Source organism: Brienomyrus brachyistius, chromosome 13 (assembly GCF_023856365.1).
Source record: "Brienomyrus brachyistius isolate T26 chromosome 13, BBRACH_0.4, whole genome shotgun sequence".
Classification (NCBI taxonomy): Eukaryota; Metazoa; Chordata; class Actinopteri; order Osteoglossiformes; family Mormyridae; genus Brienomyrus; species Brienomyrus brachyistius.
In genome coordinates, this window is record NC_064545.1 from 10,857,541 (window position 1) to 10,878,312 (window position 20,772).

The 20,772-nt window shown below is 42.6% G+C and overlaps 1 protein-coding gene across 4 annotated transcripts in view; it reads left to right on the top strand.

Annotated features, from left to right (window-relative positions):
* LOC125706042 (FERM domain-containing protein 5) overlaps positions 1–12,943 on the top strand; it is a 91,371-nt gene extending 78,428 nt beyond the window's left edge. Inside the window, exons 5-15 of one of the 4 annotated variants that reach the window (XM_048972491.1) lie at positions 294–391; positions 1,394–1,517; positions 5,710–5,797; positions 6,528–6,616; positions 7,591–7,654; positions 7,870–7,997; positions 8,916–8,990; positions 9,494–9,562; positions 10,105–10,211; positions 12,035–12,387; positions 12,567–12,943. In XM_048972491.1, the coding sequence (XP_048828448.1) occupies positions 294–391; positions 1,394–1,517; positions 5,710–5,797; positions 6,528–6,616; positions 7,591–7,654; positions 7,870–7,997; positions 8,916–8,990; positions 9,494–9,562; positions 10,105–10,211; positions 12,035–12,387; positions 12,567–12,614 (1,243 nt within the window). In that variant the 3' untranslated portion in view covers positions 12,615–12,943. Of the gene's footprint in view, positions 1–293; positions 392–1,393; positions 1,518–5,709; positions 5,798–6,527; positions 6,617–7,590; positions 7,655–7,869; positions 7,998–8,915; positions 8,991–9,493; positions 9,563–10,104; positions 10,212–12,034 lie in introns of all 4 variants that reach the window. The other 3 variants (XM_048972488.1, XM_048972489.1, XM_048972490.1) reach the window with 3 other exon arrangements.
* Positions 12,944–20,772: the final 7,829 nt, after the last annotated feature.

Genomic DNA, 20,772 nt, shown 5'->3' on the forward strand with positions numbered 1-20,772 from the left:
GACACTTTAACTGCACCATTCAACGTAATGTCAGTTCATCTCTCAAATGCACAACAATAAAACAAAAGAAAACATCTTCAGCTCCCAAGGATAGAAACTTAAAATCACAAAAACCATTATAAGAGGTCTCTGATTAAATCGGTGTCCTTCTGAGACTCTCACGGGTGACATTCGCTATTCCATTCTGAGGCGACACCAAAGAGCATCCCAGAATTCTTTGGTCTTCTTTGCCTCTCGGTAGGTCAGGAAGGATGCCGAGCTCTGATTGGCTGTTGTCCCTCATTGTGTTGCAGGTATCTCGTCTTCCTGCAGATCAAGAGGGATCTGTACCACGGCCGCCTCCTGTGCAAGACGTCAGACGCCGCCATGCTGGCCGCACACATTCTGCAAGGTGAAGGCTCACGTTATCATTTCAGCTTAGCTTGTCACGTCAGGCCGCTTGAACGGAAGCCAATCGACATACCGCAGACCACAGACATCAAACCCACCAGAGTCTCTCTATTGTGCTGTAATGTATGAAATTACCTATCTAAGGCCAAAATGCTCTTTGCTGCCTGTGAGAAATTACAGGAGAATTTCCTGAAAAAGTCCGCTTTACTAACCATCATATGTATAGACTTGGATTTCCGAAAAAGATGCACCACTTTACTTGCAACAGAATAATTCAAGACTCAAAAATGGTGCGGACTTACTGACACCTCTGTCTAATTAATGGATATTTACGGAACTAATCTTGCATGGGGTAACTGGATGGAGGATTTCAGGAGCAAAAACTCCAGTGAAACACTGTTAGGAAAACAAAGTTCCAGTGCAGTGCTGTATGTGTGCTTTTAACACTCAGTCATATACTGATTTTATTTATTTAAACTGCCATTGCTCCTTGCCTGGATGTCAGTTCCTTTCCATTTCTGCGTATGTTGGTACAGTACAGTGCAGTGCAGCACAGCATTCTACTCATTCAGAAATTTGCTTAGAAAGATCATTTACATAATGCTAATGTTGAGTGTCCGCAGTGGTGTCTTGTCCAGGGCGTCCTCTGCCTTGTGCCCTGTCCCTCCTTAGAGCCAGGTTCCAGGCTCATTGTGACCCTGAACTGGATAAGTGTTGGATGGATGGTGTTGGATGTATGATGCAGTGTGGTTCACCTGGGTCATGTTGAATTGCAGCAAATGTGGATTTACTTGCCGCGAGTCCTGCTACCATAACTAAGTTTCTGCTTGCGTTTTTGCTAAATGAGGCCAGATTGTTTGAGGGATATCAGGGCTGCCTGCGTGTCCTTGTGCCTGAATGTACGTGAGATCCATAAAGAGAGCCTGCACTGAGCCTGCTGCTGCTGCTTGTGCAGGACGGCGTGTGCCGAGTCCTGCACTGATGCTTCTCTCTCCCCCCTCAGCTGAGATCGGAGACTATGACCCCGGGAAGCACCCGGAAGGATACAGTTCCAAGTTCCAGTTCTTCCCCAAGCACTCGGAGAAGCTGGAGCGGCGAATTGCCGAAATCCACAAGACGGAGTTGATGTGAGGGCACCTGCGTCGCCTGGGCTGGGGGGCGTGCTCCGCACGCGCTCTCTCGCCCCACATCCACCCCCTTCTCTCGCTGCACAGTTACCCTCTTTGGTCTGCTTCGGCTCCATCCTTAACCTCGTTTGCCTGCTTGCGCTCCACCCTTTCTCCTGGCTTGTCTGCGGAGTTGGTGTGTTGACTTTGATCTTCTTTCTCTGGTGTGTTTCAAAGGGATGGAGGAACCGTTTCAGTAGGAAACATAAAACCTTTACAATCTGAAGCTGAATTATACTGGTGCCTCTTTTACTTGCCTTGCTGGTGCTGCTGAAGGAGAGAAGGGTGATAGTGTGCAGTGTGTCTTACGTCAGCAAATAAAATCCATTTAAAGAAGTATTTCCTGTTTATATTCATATAACTATGTGATATTTGCTTAGAAATCCTGAATGATTTGATTCTAAGCATTCAAGTAAGGAATTGACTCTCGTAGGGTGTGTGTAAATGTGTGTTTGTGTGTTTGTGTGTGTTTGTGGGTGCGGGGGTGGTATGTATATATTACATTATGTGGACCAAATGGCCCCCAATTAAAAAATATATATATTTTGATGTTGTGAGGACCATTTTTTCCCCCCTCAAGCAGAAACTCAATTTTATAAAAATGCAATCAAAACTAAAAATGCTAAAAGTCTTGTATTTTGTTTGGTTACTTGAGGTTAAGGTTAGGGCAGAGTAGCGGTTAGGGTCACCATGTTGGGATTACAGTTTTTCCCATAGAAATAACAGAGAGTACCCACAAATATATAATTACAGAATAGTGTTTGTGTGTGTGTGTGTGTGTGTGTGTGTGTGTGTTGGCAGATATATGTTCTCAATCAGCCTGTCAGGAAGTGTAGATGTTTTAATCAGGATGATTTAATCAGCTGCTATGGGCTGGCCCCCCATCCTGGGTTGTTCCCTGCCTCGTGCCCATTGCTTCTGGGATAGGCTCCGGACCCCCCGCGACCCAGTAGGATAAGTGGATAGGAAAATGAATGGATGGATGGATGGATTTAATCAGCCTGTCAGGGAGTACAGAACCCCTCAGCTTCAAACTATGCTAAATCTTTGGGGCTAAGTATCAGTTTTTTGTGTGTTTGTGGGCTTTTCCTTTAACCAATTCAGTGGGCTGTTGCCTGAATAGTGCCTGTTATTATTATGCATCAGTGACCTATTTTATAAGGGATCTTTTTGGATATTTGTTTGAACAAATAATGTTCCAAATAAAAAACAAGAAAATATTTCCTACTGTAGTAAATGGAAAATTGTAGTTTTGGAACTAAATGTAATGCAGAATTTTACATTGTGCAAGAAGCATTGTGCAGGTGTGACAGTGTTTATGCTAAATGCTAATTAATGCTTTGGTGTAATGTTTGTACATTGCTCTATATTCATCTACAGTTATATTTTCTGATTTCTTGATGTAAGGTTATAGTACAATCATCATTCTTCATATTTTACTGTCTAGGGCAGGGGTGGGGAACCTGATCCATGGAGGGCCGGTGCGGGTTTTTGGGATGGCCTCTCAATCAGCCAATAAGAGTGGATTCCAAGGACTGGAGTTGAGAATCGCTGCTTTATTATTGGCTGACTGAGAGGTCATCCCAAAAACCCACACCGGCTCTCCATGGATCAGGTTCCCTACCCCTGGTCTAGGGCGTATTGATTGTGTGCTGTGTGTTTATGCTAGACCAGAGTCCCATATCCCAGTTCTGCCAGGCTGATGTATATGCAAATTTCCATTTAATCTAAAACTAATACTTTCCCCAAATGAGCTAATTTAGTCTTTGAATATTGAGGTTGATAGTGGCTTATGCAAAGGTACACAACTGTCAACTGGGAATATAACAAATTACTTCCTTGCACAAAAAAAAAAGGATTGGATTAGACTGGGGTCTAATCTAATCTAATTACTATCTTAGAACAGTGCAACAATAGCGAGGTGGGTCATTTCAAATGTAAAATTTTATTGTATATCTGTTTACTTCCCAAACGTATTGCCCTAATAACCGTTACACAGACTAATGAACTGGGTTAATAATCCCCCTAATCACCACCTAACACATATCCCTGTACACAGAATTCCCAGTGTGTGCCTTGATTAGGGTGATCCTTAGCGTGGTTGTTGTGGCCCTTAATCTGATAGGTCAATACATGTAAGAAAATCATGTCAGAATTCCACCCTTGCTCTTGTATAAACGTTTCCATGCCAGTAGAATAGGCAGAGAAATTTACTGCTTCTCCAGTTGGTCTTCAGGCATCATGTGACCTACAGTACAAAGGCAGCAATATTCTTGGCAAACTGCTTTTGGCTCCAATAGCCTGTATGCAAACCACTGTGAGGTGAGATCTGAGTGAAAAATACAATTATGAGGAATAGTCAAAATATAAGTTGGGTGATTTGGAAATGCCTCAGATGTAAATATTACTACTACCTTATATATTCTGAAATGAGTATCACATGATGGGGTGTGTATCACAGATAGGCGTGAGTCAGAGCTGGGTTGCTTACGACTAGGCTGAGCTCCTACCTCCCTGACAGTATGTGCTCTCATGGGAGGTCTTTGAATATACATCTACTGAAACCGTTCACCAGCCAGTGCAGAACCAGAAGGTAGCAAGATGGTTATGACTGCAGCGAGCCAAACTGCACAAATGGTGCAAATGATGTGTTCACTGGTAATGAAAACCTGTGCTGCCCTCTAGTGGTAAACATGTCATGTCGACCGTAAAAAATACAATATATGTAATTATTCCACTAATTACAAGCAACATATCATAATGGTAATTTGAATCCTTCCCGTAATATTTCAGTGTTGTTTTTAGTTTTTTAAAGATTTTAGATTTTTTATTGCTTTTGAAAGAGTGTTTTGCAAATGTATTTGAAAAGTGTTATTGTTATACACTCACTGGCCACTTAATTAGGTACACCTTGCTAGTACCGCGTTGGACCTCCTTTTGCCGGTAGAACTGCCCTAATTCTTTGTGGCATCGAATCAACAAGGCGCTTGAAACATTCCTCAGAGATTTTGGTCCATGTGGAGATGTTGTACCTAATAAAGTGGCCAGTGAATGTATATAAAACTAATTTACATTTTTTTTTTGGGGGGGGGGGGCATGTTGGCTCAGCAGGTAGCACTGTTTCCTCACACCTCCTGGGTTGGGGGTTTAACCCGGTCTTTGCTCTGCGTGTGCAGTTTGCCTGTTCACAGATCTCTCTTGGTAATGAAAGTGGCATTATGCCTGCAGCCCACTGACATCAATTGTGTATTCACTTGAGATTCTTTGTTTAGTCACGTGGTTCTCCGGCATGAATTGGCCCACTGCTGTGTGTGCACTTTCCCTGCTTCAGCACTGCAAAGGTAAATTAGTGTGATAATGAGTTAGACAGTGCTGAAGTGGACTGACTCCATACACATATCATGGCGTGAAAGTGCCCGGGTTAAACGTCACTGGTCCATAATGTGAGGCTGACTTCAGCCTTTACCTTTGAATCAGCTTATGTTCCATGAGATGTGGATGTGTGAGATTTTGCATGTTTGTCTTCAGGGTCTCGTAGCTTTTGTGTCGTTGCCATGTTGAGATGAAGTGACGAGCATTGAGCCGGGAATCATTTTTTTTCCTGGGTAGACAAGCAAAGAGTTTCCTGTTGGCTTTTCAGTCCATTACGTTGCTGTCATCTGTGGTTATGTCTTCAGCCCCAGCAAACAAGCGCGTTTCCGATTGGGCTCTGCCTCTGGCAGGTCGTGACATCGCCGCCACCGTTCTTCACGGCCCTGGAAGTACTCTCTGAAGTATTGCTCTTTCCTTCACTGCAGCTTTTCTTGTCACTTGCAATTTATCTGACTCTCTGAGATCATCCACGTACAGCTCCTTTGTCTTTGTATACCGATGCTCAATCCTGAACCTGCTTCTGGGCAAATTTGCATCTGGATTTCCGTTGTTAGTGCTGAAGTAATCGCTTTTTTTTAGATATTGACTTTGAAATGTTTGCCACCATAAGCTTCAGATATTTTCTTTGCTAACCTCTTGGTTACTGTAGCAGTTATTTCTTTTTAACAATAATGTGTTCCTGTCAAAATTTTATCTTTGCTTTGGCGGATTGACTGTATGTTTTTTTTTTTTCTTCATGTCCGACACACACGGCTTGTGTTGTCTCTCGCTTTTTGTTTAGTGGGCAGACACCCGAAACATCAGAGCGGAATTTCCTGCAGAAGGCGCAGATGCTGGAGACCTATGGAGTGGATCCTCACCCATGCAAGGTCAGCCAACAGGTGCTGTTAGATGTCGGTCACTATGACTCGTAAACACTAACTAAGTAATTAGGGGAATGAATGCTTTAGAATTTTTCATATGTATTCTAAAATGGGGCTCTTACACATGTGGAGAGATGAGTACTTATTCTTCATAGTATTTATATTATTTGATATTTACTAGTAATTTTTAAGTACTGATTCATCAGCAATTTTGCTCCAGATATCTAATTCTATTTTACTGCAGTACTTTACATTTCATATCCCAGATATTGTAGATGTTCTATATCACATCCACCATGCCCCACAGTCCTGCCCAGGAACGGATGGATGGATGGATGGATGAATATTTGTTTGTTTGCATGTTTTCTTGTTTCGGAATATTATGGAATGCACAGTTTATGAAAGGTTATCATTTGTAGGAGGCCATTCTAGGTGTATCAGTCCAGCCCAGGACAGGGTCAGGACACCCTGGTTCTAATAGTGAGATTGCCTTCCATAAATGACCCTTGACCATCTGGCTTTGTGTATAACCTCAAGGAGAGTGCGCTTATGGCCAAAAAGTGTCTCCTTCAGCCCGCGAGCGGGACCATGCTGTTCTTGAGTCCTTGAGTAAGGTAGTCAAGCAGATGGGCTCCAGTACTTCATCTAACATGGAAATGGGTTAAATGTGCGACAGTAAGACTTGTGGAAGAGAGGATCTTCTTTCTGTTGTGCAAATGTGAATATTTATCACCAGGATGTGTCTGGAAACCCTGCCTTCCTGGCTTTCACTCCTTTTGGGTTTGTGGTGCTTCAGGGGAACAAGAGAGTGCATTTCCTCAAGTGGTGAGTGATGTGGCCCAAGCATGTTCCTCTGTTCAGATATCGTAAGAAAAGGCATGGAAAGGGAACAGCAGGAAGAACTAGAGACTTAGGCTCTCTGAACAAAATCACTTTGTCATATTGTGGGTTGGGATGATATGACCCCAGTGCAGAGGTAGGATTCCATAGTAAAGCTACCTTCCATTGAGGAGTCAGACCATGATATACAGTACTGTGCAAAAGTCTTAGGCAGGCAAAGAAGATTATGTTTAGATTATCCTCATGTTGGTGTAAAACTATGATATTATGCCTGTCGAAGTGTGTCAGCTTCGCCATTTCAGAACCTCTGCTAAAATCATCCCAGTATTTGCAGCGACCGTCCAGTGCAGCCATGTATTTTTTGACTTGGCCACTAACACACCTCATACAGCTAGTCAATCTGTCATTGACTTTTTTTAACCAATATATTTAATTATTGAATTGAGCCATTTGGGGAATTTAAACTAATTCATGGAACGGCTGAGGTGCCCCTGAGGAGAAGTTTGGGAACTGAAGCGGTGTTCATCTAGCAATCCAACTAGATATCAGTAACTTTTTAAAAGACAGAAGAAATTATTACTAGTTTTTATTGTGTTACTCTTAATTTGCACATGTTCTACTGTTAAATCGTGGTTTTTGTTCTAAGCCAAAGTACACTTGCTATGCAGATAAACAGCTTTAAACATTTCTTTGGACTGCCTAAGAGTTTTGCACAGTACTGTACATATACTGGCATTTACATCTGCCCAGCACCTTACAAGTTATCAAATTGCCTCTTCTGGTTTACGGTATGGAAGCCTGTGAAAAGTATACATTATTTTAAAAACCTTCCCAGTTTTCTGCTGTTTTCTAAATGCTGCCACTTCTGTATAACTAACATGACACAGTCCCCATTTTCAGAAGGTGATACTGATGAATATTTCAAGATGACATACCAACAGTTATCTTTGTTTGGACAGGAATGAGGTGACCAAACTAAAGTTTGAAGGAAAGACATTCCATATATATGCAAATCAGAAGGAGGTGAGATATTAAATTATTGAAATTCTTGCTTGTCTCTAGTTGGGCTGAATAAAGACACGAACCTAATGTATATTATGAAGCCATAATCGAATATACCATTATACCATTATTCCTTTTCTTCCAGAACATTACAGTCTACCAGAATTGGACATGCAAATTCATTGTTAGACAAAGAAGTAGGTTTGTGTTGTTGATTCTTAGGTTGTGAATGACAGGCAGAATCACCCCTCACCCAGCTCTCCTGTGGGCAGGATAAAAAGATCATCTTGACCTACTTTGCTCCCACGCCAGAGGCCTGCAAGCACTTGTGGAAGTGCGGGGTGGAGAATCAAGCCTTCTACAAGTGAGTTCCAGCTGAAGATCTAATGCGTTACTCCTCTCGTTTGCATGGAAGCTTCTTCTGAGGAAGCCACTCATAGACAGCAGAAGAAGCCCTGAAAATGTAGAGCACATTTTGATGAGGCCTCCACCTTGATATGGAGATTCTTCAGTCCTGTTGTTATGAGAATACTCCTATGTTTCTGGAAGGTAGCAGTTTGTCTACAGTAGCAGAAATGTTTTCTTGCTGTCACTTTTCATAGTTGGGTGTCTGCTAGCGATGCCACTGAAAGTGCTTCCCCTGTCCTTAAAAATGTGGTCTCTGCATTTGGAAGGATACTTGCCAAGTTGCAGGGTTTGTGCTCTGTGGAATGTACAGAGCTTTGCTGCTGTTTGATCCACTGACCAGTGGTCTGGCTGGGCTCTCTGCGTCAGTAGGAATGAGGCTATTAAAGTGATGGGTGTTTTTAATGTCAGAAACAGACGAAAAGGACTGTAGGGGTGCTTCAAACGACATTGTCAGGGAAGCTTCTGTAAGAGGTTGTGTGATCCGCCAGCAGGTAGGTCAAGAGGACCAGGCTATTAGAGGGGAAGAAGAACAGACTGAAAGTATCTACCTTATTAGTTTAATATGACCCTAATAAATACTTAAAGAATGCTGTCTCCCCACTGTGATATGGTTGCCAGGAGACAGTCAACAAGTTCTGTTTGATTACCACAGAACACAGGGTGCTGACCCCCACATGTCTGAAAAAAGGCTATTCATGGGTTCTGAAGCAGGATAGTAACTGGGGGCCTTTTGACGATAATGATACATGACGAGACGGACCCAGTGGAGTCCTTCTACTTCCATTGTTAGGAAAACAGCAGAAATAACCTGATATGTAGGGCTGTTAGTATCATTTTGCATTTGACCTGTTCTTTCTGCTTTTGGCTCTGGCAGGTTGGAGAAGTCAAGCCAAGTGCGGACTGTCTCCAGCAGTAACCTTTTCTTTAAGGGGAGTCGATTCCGATACAGGTAACGGCTGACAGCAAGTAGAGGCCTTGCAGATATTCTGCAGAGAAACAGGCGTTTGTCTGTGGTAACAGACTAATGTCAGTTCTATAGAATGGAATAATTTAGGTGTTCTCTGTGTTCTACCCTGATATTTAGCGGAGTGTGCCATTGGCTACAGGCTGTATTATTTGTCAGAAATGCTATTGTATTCTTCTTGGTTTTATCTTGCTTTCCTTGTCCTGTGATGCCGTGCTTATAAAGAAAGAACTTGATCAAATGCAGGGAAAACACTAAGTATTTAGCCTGACATTTCTGTATTTGTTCTTTCGTTGAATCAGAGGAGAACATCTGTGAAGACAGTCATTTTGAGAATGTTTATACGTTAAATTAGAAGAAGAATAACAGTTGTCAGTCCTGGGACACTTGTGGATCATGCATTGTGTCTTTAAAGTGCTTTGGGTGTAGACAAGTGCAGTGGATGACGGATGACCTTCACGATCATGTGTGTCTTTGTCTCGGCATAGTGGGAGGGTCGCAAAAGAGGTGATGGAGCAGAGTGCCAAAATCAAGCGGGACCCTCCGGAGATCCACAGGTAAGGGACTTGGGGGGATTCCTGTCCTGTCTCGGCTGAGGACCAGCTGCATTTTGTTGTGATGAGAAATGCATGCGGACAGTTGCTGTGAGCCGCATCATGAGCTGCCAGTTCTGTAATCGTAGTCCGTCCTTTATGGAACGTTTCATAAAAGCAGTAAGGACCAGTGGATGGCGTTTAATTACTTAGGCTTGCAGTTTTATTAAATAAGTGACCAAGCTTACGCTTTAAACGGCTTTTAAGAAGAATGGTTGCTGCTCCATCACCCTCTCAATCCCTGAAAAATGGTGGTTGGCAGGTGTCAGAGAGATCCCGTATCCTACTATAACTCCATGTCGACCTTGTTGAGCCTGTTAGCAGCGGATCTGGAAGGTGGTCTGCAATTCAGACTAGCAGACTGAAGCTATAAAGGTTTGCCGACAATGTTGTATGGTGTGACTCTGACCCTCGGCTCTTAGCGCCACGTCTGTCATCACGCGCCTCCTGTCCAGCCTGTCACCAAACGTATCAGCCACCGACTGAGATCCCTTCTCTTCCTACAGAGCCGGCCTGGTGCCCAGTCGCAGCTGTCCGTCCATCACCCATGGGCCGCGGCTCAGCAGTGTGCCCAGAACACGCCGGAGAGCCGTGCACATCTCCATCATGGAGGGTGAGGCTGCCCACTTCCTCATTTGGACTGGTTATACTGATCACCTGAGAACTGTGTGAGAAGTCCTGTCAGATCTGTAACAGTCCTAAAATCACTCTGATGTTGATAGTCCTGTCAGATCTGTAACAGTCCTAAAATCACTCTGATATTGATAGTCCTGTCAGATCTGTAACAGTCCTAAAATCACTCTGGTGTTCATAATCCTGTCAGATCTGTAACAGTCCTAAAGTCACTCTGGTGTTCATAGTCCTGTCAGATGTGTAACAGTCCTAAAATCACTCTGTTGTTGATAGTCCTGTCAGATCTGTAACAGTCCTAAAATCACTCTGGTGTTCATAGTCCTGTCAGATGTGTAACAGTCCTAAAATCACTCTGTTGTTGATAGTCCTGTCAGATCTGTAACAGTCCTAAAATCACTCTGGTGTTCATAGTCCTGTCAGATGTGTAACAGTCCTAAAATCACTCTGGTGTTCATAATCCTGTCAGATCTGTAACAGTTGTGAATTTGTAATACCGGTTCACCTATTTGTTTGTTCTTGAGCTATGGAGGTAAGCCTGCAGACATGTAAACACCATACACACAGAGCCAAAGACATTGGCATTGAACCCCACACCTGGAAGGGTGAGGTTGCACTTTTAAACACTGAGCTACTGTTTTTTGTTATAGTTATTATTGTTTGCTGTTTAATTTGCAAAAAGGATAAAAAATTACCAAAGTAATTCTGACCTCAGGAATCTCATATGTGACCCTTGGAACATGATAAATCTCTTAATAAAAGGAGACTATTTCAATTAAAATCCCAGTGAATAATCGCATTTGTCCATTATATTGCATGGATTACAATTTTCTCATCATTTCTGTATTTATATTTCTATGTCATGTCCAGCTTCGTGACCTAACCCTGTCCTCCCAGTCTCACTATTTCGCTTGGATGCCCATCAGTGAGCTGGAACGGTTTTCTCGTGTGTTTTGAGCAGCCTGGCATTTGCCATAGGTCTGCAATCAATGTGTTTGTTCTTTGAATAATCCTTTAGTGGTGAGAGCGTTTCTCTGCTTTTACTCACCGTCTCTCTCTTGGCATATCGTGTAAACATCCATCACATGAAACACAAGTTCACTTGGTTTAATTATTCATTATATCCTCACCAAATTGCTTTTAGTGTGAAGGTTTAGCGTGAACACATTTTAATAGCCCCATTTATTTTTCAATGACATTTAAGGCCTAGGAATATATATGTGCAAACATTTAATAACTGGTGAAGAATTAGTTTTCTTCACACTTGCTAGACTTAATTGTCTGCCTAACAGTACCATTACAGCGACCAGTCGAGTGTCCCAATATGTAGATAATTTTGGTCATTTGCTTGTTCACATGATACTTTCACTTAAGCGACTTACATAAATTAACATACATAACCTAGCCACCCAGTAGTTCATAGGGTTTTAGGGTCTATCCCATGTAGCACAGAGCACAAGGCAGGGTCCACCTCAGACAGGATCCCAGCCATGGCAGGGCACATACACACACTATGGGCAATTGCATGTTTTTTGGATTAAGCTGGAGTACCTGAGAGAAACCAGCATAACATACAGAGATGAGTTTAAAACCTTAACACCACAGCATCAGTACTATGGATCATCTTCTTACTGAGTCAGTCTGAACTTTGACCAGCAACCTTTTTTTTTAGCTCATAGCCATGTGACAATAAAGGATTTTTATATATTCAATCCTTCCTGAGTGCCTCTGATTTTTGTCATTTTAATGCTTTTGCAATAAATTGAACATGGGGGTGATTTATTTCCCTTCCCTTTCGTCCTCAAGGTCTGGAGTCCCTGCGGGACAGCGCCCACTCCACGCCGGTGCGCTCGGTGTCACACGGCGACTCCTTTGTGTCGCGGATGCGTGGGATATCAATGGATGGAGGCGACGGGTCTGCGGTCATCGCCGACGATTCCTACAGCCCCTCCGACAGCGTGCTGCCCACACCGACTGCGGAACACGGCCTGGAACTGGCCCCGTCACGCCAGATCAACGGCGCCCCCTGCAGCATCGAGGAGGAGAAGGAGTCGGAGGCAGGCACCCCCTCTGTGGGGGACATGTCTGAGCTCGGACCAGATGGTAGAGTTTTAAACCCCTGGGCGAGCAAGGCTCCCTCCATAGGCGAGACGGAACAGGTGAATAAGTTTGTTTTAAGTGTCCTCCGCCTGCTGCTCGTGACTGTTGGACTCCTTTTTGTCTTGCTCCTCCTCCTCATCATCCTCACTGAGTCCGACCTCGACGTGGCGTTTCTGCGCGATATCCGACAGACGCCCGAGTTTGAGCAATTCCATTACGAATACTTTTGTCCCCTCAGGCGATGGTTTGCCTGCAAGCTCCGATGGCTGGGTGGGCCGCTCGTTAAATGAGTGCGAGGGAGGGGGACATGCAAGCCCCCCCCCCCCAGCCTGGCCCACGAGGGGACTTTGGGAAGACGGTATGTCAAGCGAGCAAAGGAGAGCAGCCTCATCCTGGCACTGAACCCAGCTTCTCTCATGAAACACCTACAGACTCTCGCCATGGATCCTCTCAAAAGACTCCGCCCTTCCTGCTATTTGCTTTCTATTTATTTTGAGCTTTTTTTAATTTTTTATCTTTTGACTTTTTTTGTATAATGCCAGAGAACTTTTTTTTTTAATTTTCCTCTCCGGAATTTCAGGTCATTTCAGATTTCAGGTATTTTATTTTTTACAAAAAATTGGGCTGGGGTTGGCGGGGAGGGGGGCAGGGGGGGGGAGGGGAGAGAAGCAACGTGAAAGAATGAATATGGTTCACATGGTCACACCGGCAAAATAAGGAGCGGGAAAAATACCGTTATTTTCCATTAAGAATCATTGTAATGTTGGCATCAGAGAATGAATATGCGACAGAATCACCCGGAACGAAATGGTTCTTTAGCAAGTTACATAGATTCTCCCTCTTGTTTTAAGTTGTGATACCGACATCTATGCCAGTTCTTTAAACACTGTTATATTTGCTTTCTTTGTGGAGGGAGGCTGTGGTACAGTAGGTGAGTGTAATCAAAGTGAGACTTAAGTGAACCTGTTGGGATTGAAAAGGTTGACTAAGCTGCAAGAAAGGTGATTTTTTTTTATCTATTCAATAAATCGTTAGTGGCAAGGAAGGTTGTTGCTGTCATGGCAAAGGTATTCAGTTCTGTAGAAAATTCAGTTAGGTGTGAGCGTTAGCGAGCTCTGTTGCAGAGTTCTGTTTCTTAATAATTTAGTTTCACAAAAAGTTAAATAAAATAGACATCATTGTGTTGTGTGACCTAGCAATATAAGTCATTGATTAGGGATGTGATATTGGTCAAACCTCTTGGAAAATCTCACTAGCTCCCATAGGTCAAGCTAGATGTGCTGTTTACTTTATGAACAGTGTTATTATCTCAAGGTGAGAATTTAAAACATTTTTCATGTGTGCATTTTTGCTGTATTTTCAGTAATTCTATTCAAATTTATTTTATTCAAAGTTCCAAGCTTTAGAGTAAAATCTTTTTTGTTTTTTCTTAAGTCACGCAAGAACAATTATTTGGGAGTTTAGTTCCGTATCAGCTAATTATAGAAAGCACTAAAATATAGTATGAAAATAATAACGCTGTACTTTTGTACCGAGTCGTTTGTTTCCTAATATATTAACAGTTTTTCCATGTATATTTTAAGAGAACCAAAATGTTATTTTGTTATTGAAAATTAAATTATACATTTTTTAAGTCTGGATTAGGCGAGGTGAAGAATTTGTGGGATAAATGGCAGGGAAGACAGCTAAAACAGGGATGGATCCAGTCACACCCACCGCGACATGGGTTCAATGGTCCAGCATGGATTGTCTTTCCATGCTACTCGACTTTCCTCCATTCACGTTGTGCTGTAAGTTGATGGTGTTCTGTCCACGCGAACGGCGTGTCCCTCGTACATTGAATAAGGTCTTAAAGGCTTGAGGATGGACATTGTGATCAGTGTAGACGAGTTCAGAGCTGAAGTGTCTGACCGCCCAAAGGCAATAATTATGCTGTTATACCCTGTGTATTCTGGATACAACCTGTTTTAATTTTATATTCCCTTCCCTGGAGTACTGGTGTGTTTACCAGTTTGTGTGCGTCTGTGTGTGAGAGAGTGTGTAAGGAAAAAAAGCCTGACGATGAATGGTTCATGAACGAGTAATTGGATGGTTTATTTAAAAAAATAAAATAAATATTTAAAACAAGGTAAATGTGCTAAATACAGCTCTCCCCCCCCCCCCCACACCCCCAGAAGAAGCTGACAGGACGTGAAAAGATAAGGTTCTGTGTGCATTGCCTGCTTGTAATCTCCATTACGCACTGGGCTCCGGAAGATGTCTGTGTAAAACCAGCGGTTTGCTATGTGACTGGAGGCTTCAGAGAGAGAGACCACTCATTCACCAAGTCACTGTGAAATACCGCTCTGACAAACACTATGCCTGGGAAATTTGCTGGGAGTTGCTAAATCTCTCATGTTTAATGCTGGTGCTGCGAGCAGAAAATGCACACTATCCGCCAGAATCAAATTCGGAATCTCGACAAAGCATGTGGATTTGTTTGACACTCACGCATGCGAGCTAAAAGCTCAGAGAAACCAAAAATGACAAGCAGACTATTTTTCATGTAAACATGAATCTTTTTTTATTTTCTGGTTGAACATAAACTTGAACATAGTTTACCCCACAAATGTATTTTACGAGCACATAATTGTACAGACAGTTTTAATATTTTCTTTCTAACAAGGATGTCAGATTTTTTTTTTGTTGATAAAAAGCAGGCGATTAATATGTCTCTCTGTTGGGTCTAAAGGGATTTAAAAGGGGGAAGTGTTGTTAATGATCTTACGATGATCGACATTTTTACTGCTTTAATAGCATTATGTAGCTAAATCAGTCTTTCCATGCGTGAAACAAACAGCAGCATTATTCAATGAGCAATAATGGTTAAAATAAAATAAAAAAATTCATAACAATATAAATGTGACACAGGATTTCATAGGTCACTGGATATGGTTTCTTCAGTTACAGCTGTGGGTTGTAGGTCATGGATGCGTTTCTGTCATTAGGGGTCATCCTGTCATTTCATTTATAAATGGGTGAACCTCAATATAGCTGCTTAAATTGATTTTATTTATAGATTTATTTTGATGTGTTTTTACTTGTATTGGCATTTGTCTGGCGTTTTTTTTTTTCTTCAAAAATAATTTTTGCAATGTTTCACAAAAAAACAACAACACCGTTACAGACATCCCATCATAACCCTGACACCCGTTTGCAATAAATGGACCCTGACATTAATTTCTTCAGTTGACAAAGGAAAGTGGTAGTTACACTGTTACATTGAATAGTGTCTGATCATCCTTGATAGTCGTGACCCTAATGATACCTGCTGTTTGTTAAACGATTCTCACTTTCCAGTGACTCACCGTAAGTAGAGCACAATGCGTTACTCCCCTCTGGCGCGTGTTTACGTGCTTGCCAGTGTTTGCCTGATGCTTTTTCTGCCTGAATTTCAATCTCATTACCTTGCTGGGTGGCCAGTGAGAGCTGTGGACAATAAGTTGCCTAAGTCTGATTGCTTTGAACCACCTTGCTTTTTGCAGCAGAGTGGTTAAGGATATAGTCATATCACTGAGGGAGGAGCTTAACCTGAGGTGAAGCAGGGAAATGTTCTGTTGTGTAAATGGTTAATAAATGTTGATATTGGAAGTTGGATGTGTATCATTCAGATGGCCAATAGTCAAGGGTACACTGTTCGACAGAAATCGATGTCTCAACTGTTAGCATTCACCAACAAAGCATTACAGTACTATGCTGTTGATGTAATAATGATGTTAATTAGGGTGTAGTTGTGGACACTGAGGAGTGGAATGTCTCCTTATAGGCACACATGTTTAATGCGATGAGAAGGTACTAAGCTAAGACAGAAACACCCATATCTACACACCAGAACCAAAAGCAGAAATAACAGCGGATTCCATTCAGTTCAGGTAGTGAGACGGGTGGCTGATTACTTGCACATGATGACCAATGATTAAAAACATGATAAGGTTGAGCACATATCCAAGAAAGGCGAAGACAAATGCCAGCATTCATTATGCAGCTGTGCGTTCTGGTCGCAGTGTGTCACGGCCCCACTGACCTCTAGGTGGAGCCCTAATATGGAAGAAATACGATACGTGCGCAGTGATTCAAGTGGCGTTAGGGAACGGTTTTCAGAGGAGCCTCGAGTCGTCCTGCTGTTTGTTTCGTTTGTTTTTTGTTTTTCAGCCAGTGAATGCTTAACGACTCGGTGAAGGCCCGGCCAGGCTGCCCCTTATGAAGAATAGTGCTTTTATCATATCAGCATCTGCCACGCATAAGGCACACTCACGCTCACACACACACGCCATCAAGTGTCAGCTGACGTGGTTGGCCTATACCTGTCAAAGACAAAACTTCGTCTTTTTAATGTGGGATTGGAGATTGCTGTTCATGTACTTAATGTATAAATATATACATACATATATATATATATATACAAACTTGTGTGCCAAGTCCAGCTCCTGTTCAGTCCTATTCATTCCAAACCATCTTTGTATGGTAGGAAACCTTCCATCCATATGAAACAGTATGAGATATTGTTTCTTTCTGGTAGTCCCTTGTAACTGGTGCCATACGAATATAAAACCTTGAAATAAACATTGTAAAACGAAAAGTTAGTCTCCTCTTAAGCTCTGGAAATTCCATCCATCTTCCTGTTACCCACTCATCGTGTACGGGGCCGTGACCTGAAGCGTATCCGGGGACGCACGACAAGAGACCGACTCACTCTCCAGGGAGACTGTCACAGGGCATTTTGGGAGTCTTCTGGGGAAACCCACACACATTCGGGGAGAACATGCAGACTGAGAGCTGGGATCGGGGAGACAAACTCAGTCCTGACATCACTTTGGTGCTACTGTAAATATTAAGCCACCATGTCTGGGACTGGTTTTGAATAGTGCGATGCAATACTGCCATCAAGAGGCAGCATATTACACTGCAAGCTTATTATAAATTCAAAAAGGGTCCTTTGGCAGTGCTTGAAGGACATCCATCCATCCATTTTCTAAACCGCTTATCCTACTGGGTCGTGGGGGGTCCGGAGCCTATCCCGGAAGCAATGGGCACGAGGCAGGGAACAACCCAGGATGGGGGGCCAGCCCATCGCAGGGCACACTCACACATCAGTCACTCACACATGCACTCCTACGGGCAATTTAGCAACTCCAATTGTGCCCTTGAGAGGTAAGTGAGCTATCCCACGTGTCAGTCAAAAATGAGTTTAGTATCCAATATTAATTATTGAGGGTCTATCTGTCTTTTAAATATACTGAGATCTGTGCTACCTATGATATATATCAATTGTAGGGTATTGGCACACTGATTTTTTGAAGAAATTTCAACTTTGGAGCTCATTTTCTCAAAACCTTGTTTTTGTGGGATAGCCCACTCTACGCCACAAGGGCGCAACTAGCCTCAGCATGTTTTTGGACTGTGGGGGGGAAACTGGAGTACACGGAGGAAACCCCACGATGACATGGGGAGAACATGCAAACTCCACACACATGTGACCCAGGCGGAGACTTGAACCCGGGTCCCAGAGGTGTGAGGCAACAGTGCTAACCACTGCACCACCATGCCGCCCCTGTTTAAAGGACATTTATATGATATTAATTTTAAAAAAAGGTTTACTAAGAGAATTGCATTGCCAGTTTAACAATATTAATATGCAATAATGTAACAAGAACAGAAATGAAAAAGAAACATAAACTATATTTATTCTGCGTTATTGGAGGACTACATTATTATTAATTTCCATCATATTATTAATATATTTAACACAATTATTGTGCAGAAAAGAATCACACACACACAGGTTTGTAATTATATCTTTGTATATCTTTGTCGGGACTCTCCTTTCATTGCTATGGGGAAAATCGCTAAGACGACCATAACCCCCACCCAGTCCTAACCTTAACCACCAGTTGAGAAACACTGCTCTGTGAATTATGAACCAGGATGAGAAAGTATTTCTCTGAAACCATTAAAAACATGAACAGCCTCGATACGCAGAGCACAGAAAGATGCCATGTGTTCTAATGGGGAATAAGGTCTATTTCCAGAAATATATGTTCTGTTTTCTATACAATTTATGCACGGCTGCAATTGTATTTTGTATGCGTGTCAATTTGTACGCAGCCTTCGTGCAGTAGTTATAATTGCTTACATTTAAGCGACGGTTCAAGAGAGAAATGGCAACGGATATTTTTGTCAGATCTTTAAAAAGAGTGAATTGGTCTGCACAAAGCTTAAAGAAAAGCAGCAGGAAATGGGAGTGCAAGAGCACATGTTGGTACAGGATGTCAGTACTCGGTGGAACAGTACGCTTCATATGCTATGCAGGCTCCTTGAACAGTGATGGCCAGTGACTGCAGCTCTTTCCGACCCTGCAGTCAACCCACGGGAAAAGCATCGCTATTTGGATCGGAAGCCGTAGAAGTGGATCATGACTGAGGAGCTGATTCAGATCCTTGAACCTTTCGAAGGGGCTACAGGGTTCCTGAGTGGGGAGCAATATGTGACCCTGTCTGCGCTTCCACAGCTGGTACAGAGCGACAAGAAATCCACCCTCAAGAGGGCATTTCAGGGTTGCAGCAGAACAGGTCACTGACAGGTGGAAAGACCTGTTTGTATTTAATTGGACTTCTCTGCTAATTACAGCTTATATAAAAATTATTTTTTATTTAAATAAAACTAAGGACAAATGGGCTAACTTATGCTTGTGAAGTTGTATTTCATAGATTTTTCATGTACATGATAAATGTTTCACAGAAAGGTTGATTAAATGGGCTTAATTCTGGAGCCAATAAGCCAAAGGTTTTAAGCTTTGATATAATAAGTGCTGAGTTTGAATAAAAGCCTGTTTTTGTGAGGAATAACAGCCAATTGCTTGCTCATTTTAAGACGCCTTTCATGTTTAAACACTATTGATATAGTTGTTTGAAAATACTAAAGTATGATTTATCCGATTACTCAATTAATCGATGGAAAATCAACAGAATACTCGATTGCAAAAATATTAAATAGTTGCAGCACTACTTATGTAGTTTTCGGTAGTCAGTAAAACGATGGCCCGTTTCCTGTAAAATCGATTTGTACAATCAATCTTTCCCACCTTAGATGTGTTTTCACGGCACTAAAGCTGAACACTAATGCTGCCACTCAGTGGGTGTGAGCACAGTCACTTCCACCTGCTGTGATGTCGTGCGCATACCTTTTGTAGCAGGAGGAGCATAAGAAGATCAGGTAAGAGTGGGACAATCTGGAAGTATTTTACGCTTGTAACAACAACTATTAAACAATCTTTGTAAAAACACAGTTCTGAGAGGTGGAAGGAGTGTTTAGTGGAAAATCCCACTAAACAAATTGCACGCAATTGTGCGAGACAACGCGAGTAATATGAAAAAGAAACAGATGATTTGGGAGTCGCTAGCTCAGACTGTTTTGCACTCGCTGCAGCTTGTGATACACGAAGGCTACTATTGCAGCGAAGTGTAAGTGATGCTGTTGCCAGTGGGAGAAAAATTGTGGGGCATTTTATGCATTGACTACATATGAGTCCTCACTTATATTTAGAGAAGAACTGCAAAACACCTCAAAACGCGTTAGAGATGTACAACTGAGGTGGAACAGTACATTACGTTTCTAGTAGCATAATTAAAGAATTTCTTGGCATACATTTTTTCATTTGTATTTACTAGTTAATATTACGTATTATTTATATATTATATTGAAATATTAAAATAAAAAGAGCTCTTGTATTGGAACATATATTAACAATTGTGCATCAGAATCGGGTCGTCCCCTATGTGGACACTGTTGTGGAGAAGAGGGAGCTGAGCCGGAAGTCAAAGCGCTCGATTTACCGGTCAATCTACATTCCTACCCTCACCTATGGTCATGACCTCTGGGCAGTGACCAAAAGAATGAGATCATGGCTACAAGCAGCCAAAATGAGCCAACTCTGCAGGGTGTCTGGGCTCAGCCTTAGAGATGGGGTGAGGAGCTCAGACATTCAGGAGGGACTCAGAGTAGAGCCGCTGCTCCTCTGCATCGAAAGGAACCAGTTGAGGTGGTTTGGGGATCTGTCCAGGATGCCTCCTGGATGGCTCCCAGGGAAGGTGTTTCGGGCATGTCCAATTGGGAGAAGGCCCCGGGGCAGACCCTGGACACGCTGGAGAGATAATATCTCTCGGCTGGCCTGGAAATGCCTTAATATTCCCCTGGTGGAGCTGAAGGTGGTGGCCAGGGAGAGGGAGGTCTGGGCATCCCTGTTTAGACTGCTGCCCCCGTGACCTGGCCCCGGATAAGCAGTAGAAAATGGATGGATGGATGGACATTATGATCCATGTATAAGTTATGTTCGCAGCATGACTGACAAAATACATAGCAGTGTACAATTTTGACTGTTATATTGGGGTCTGTTAAATAAAGGAGTT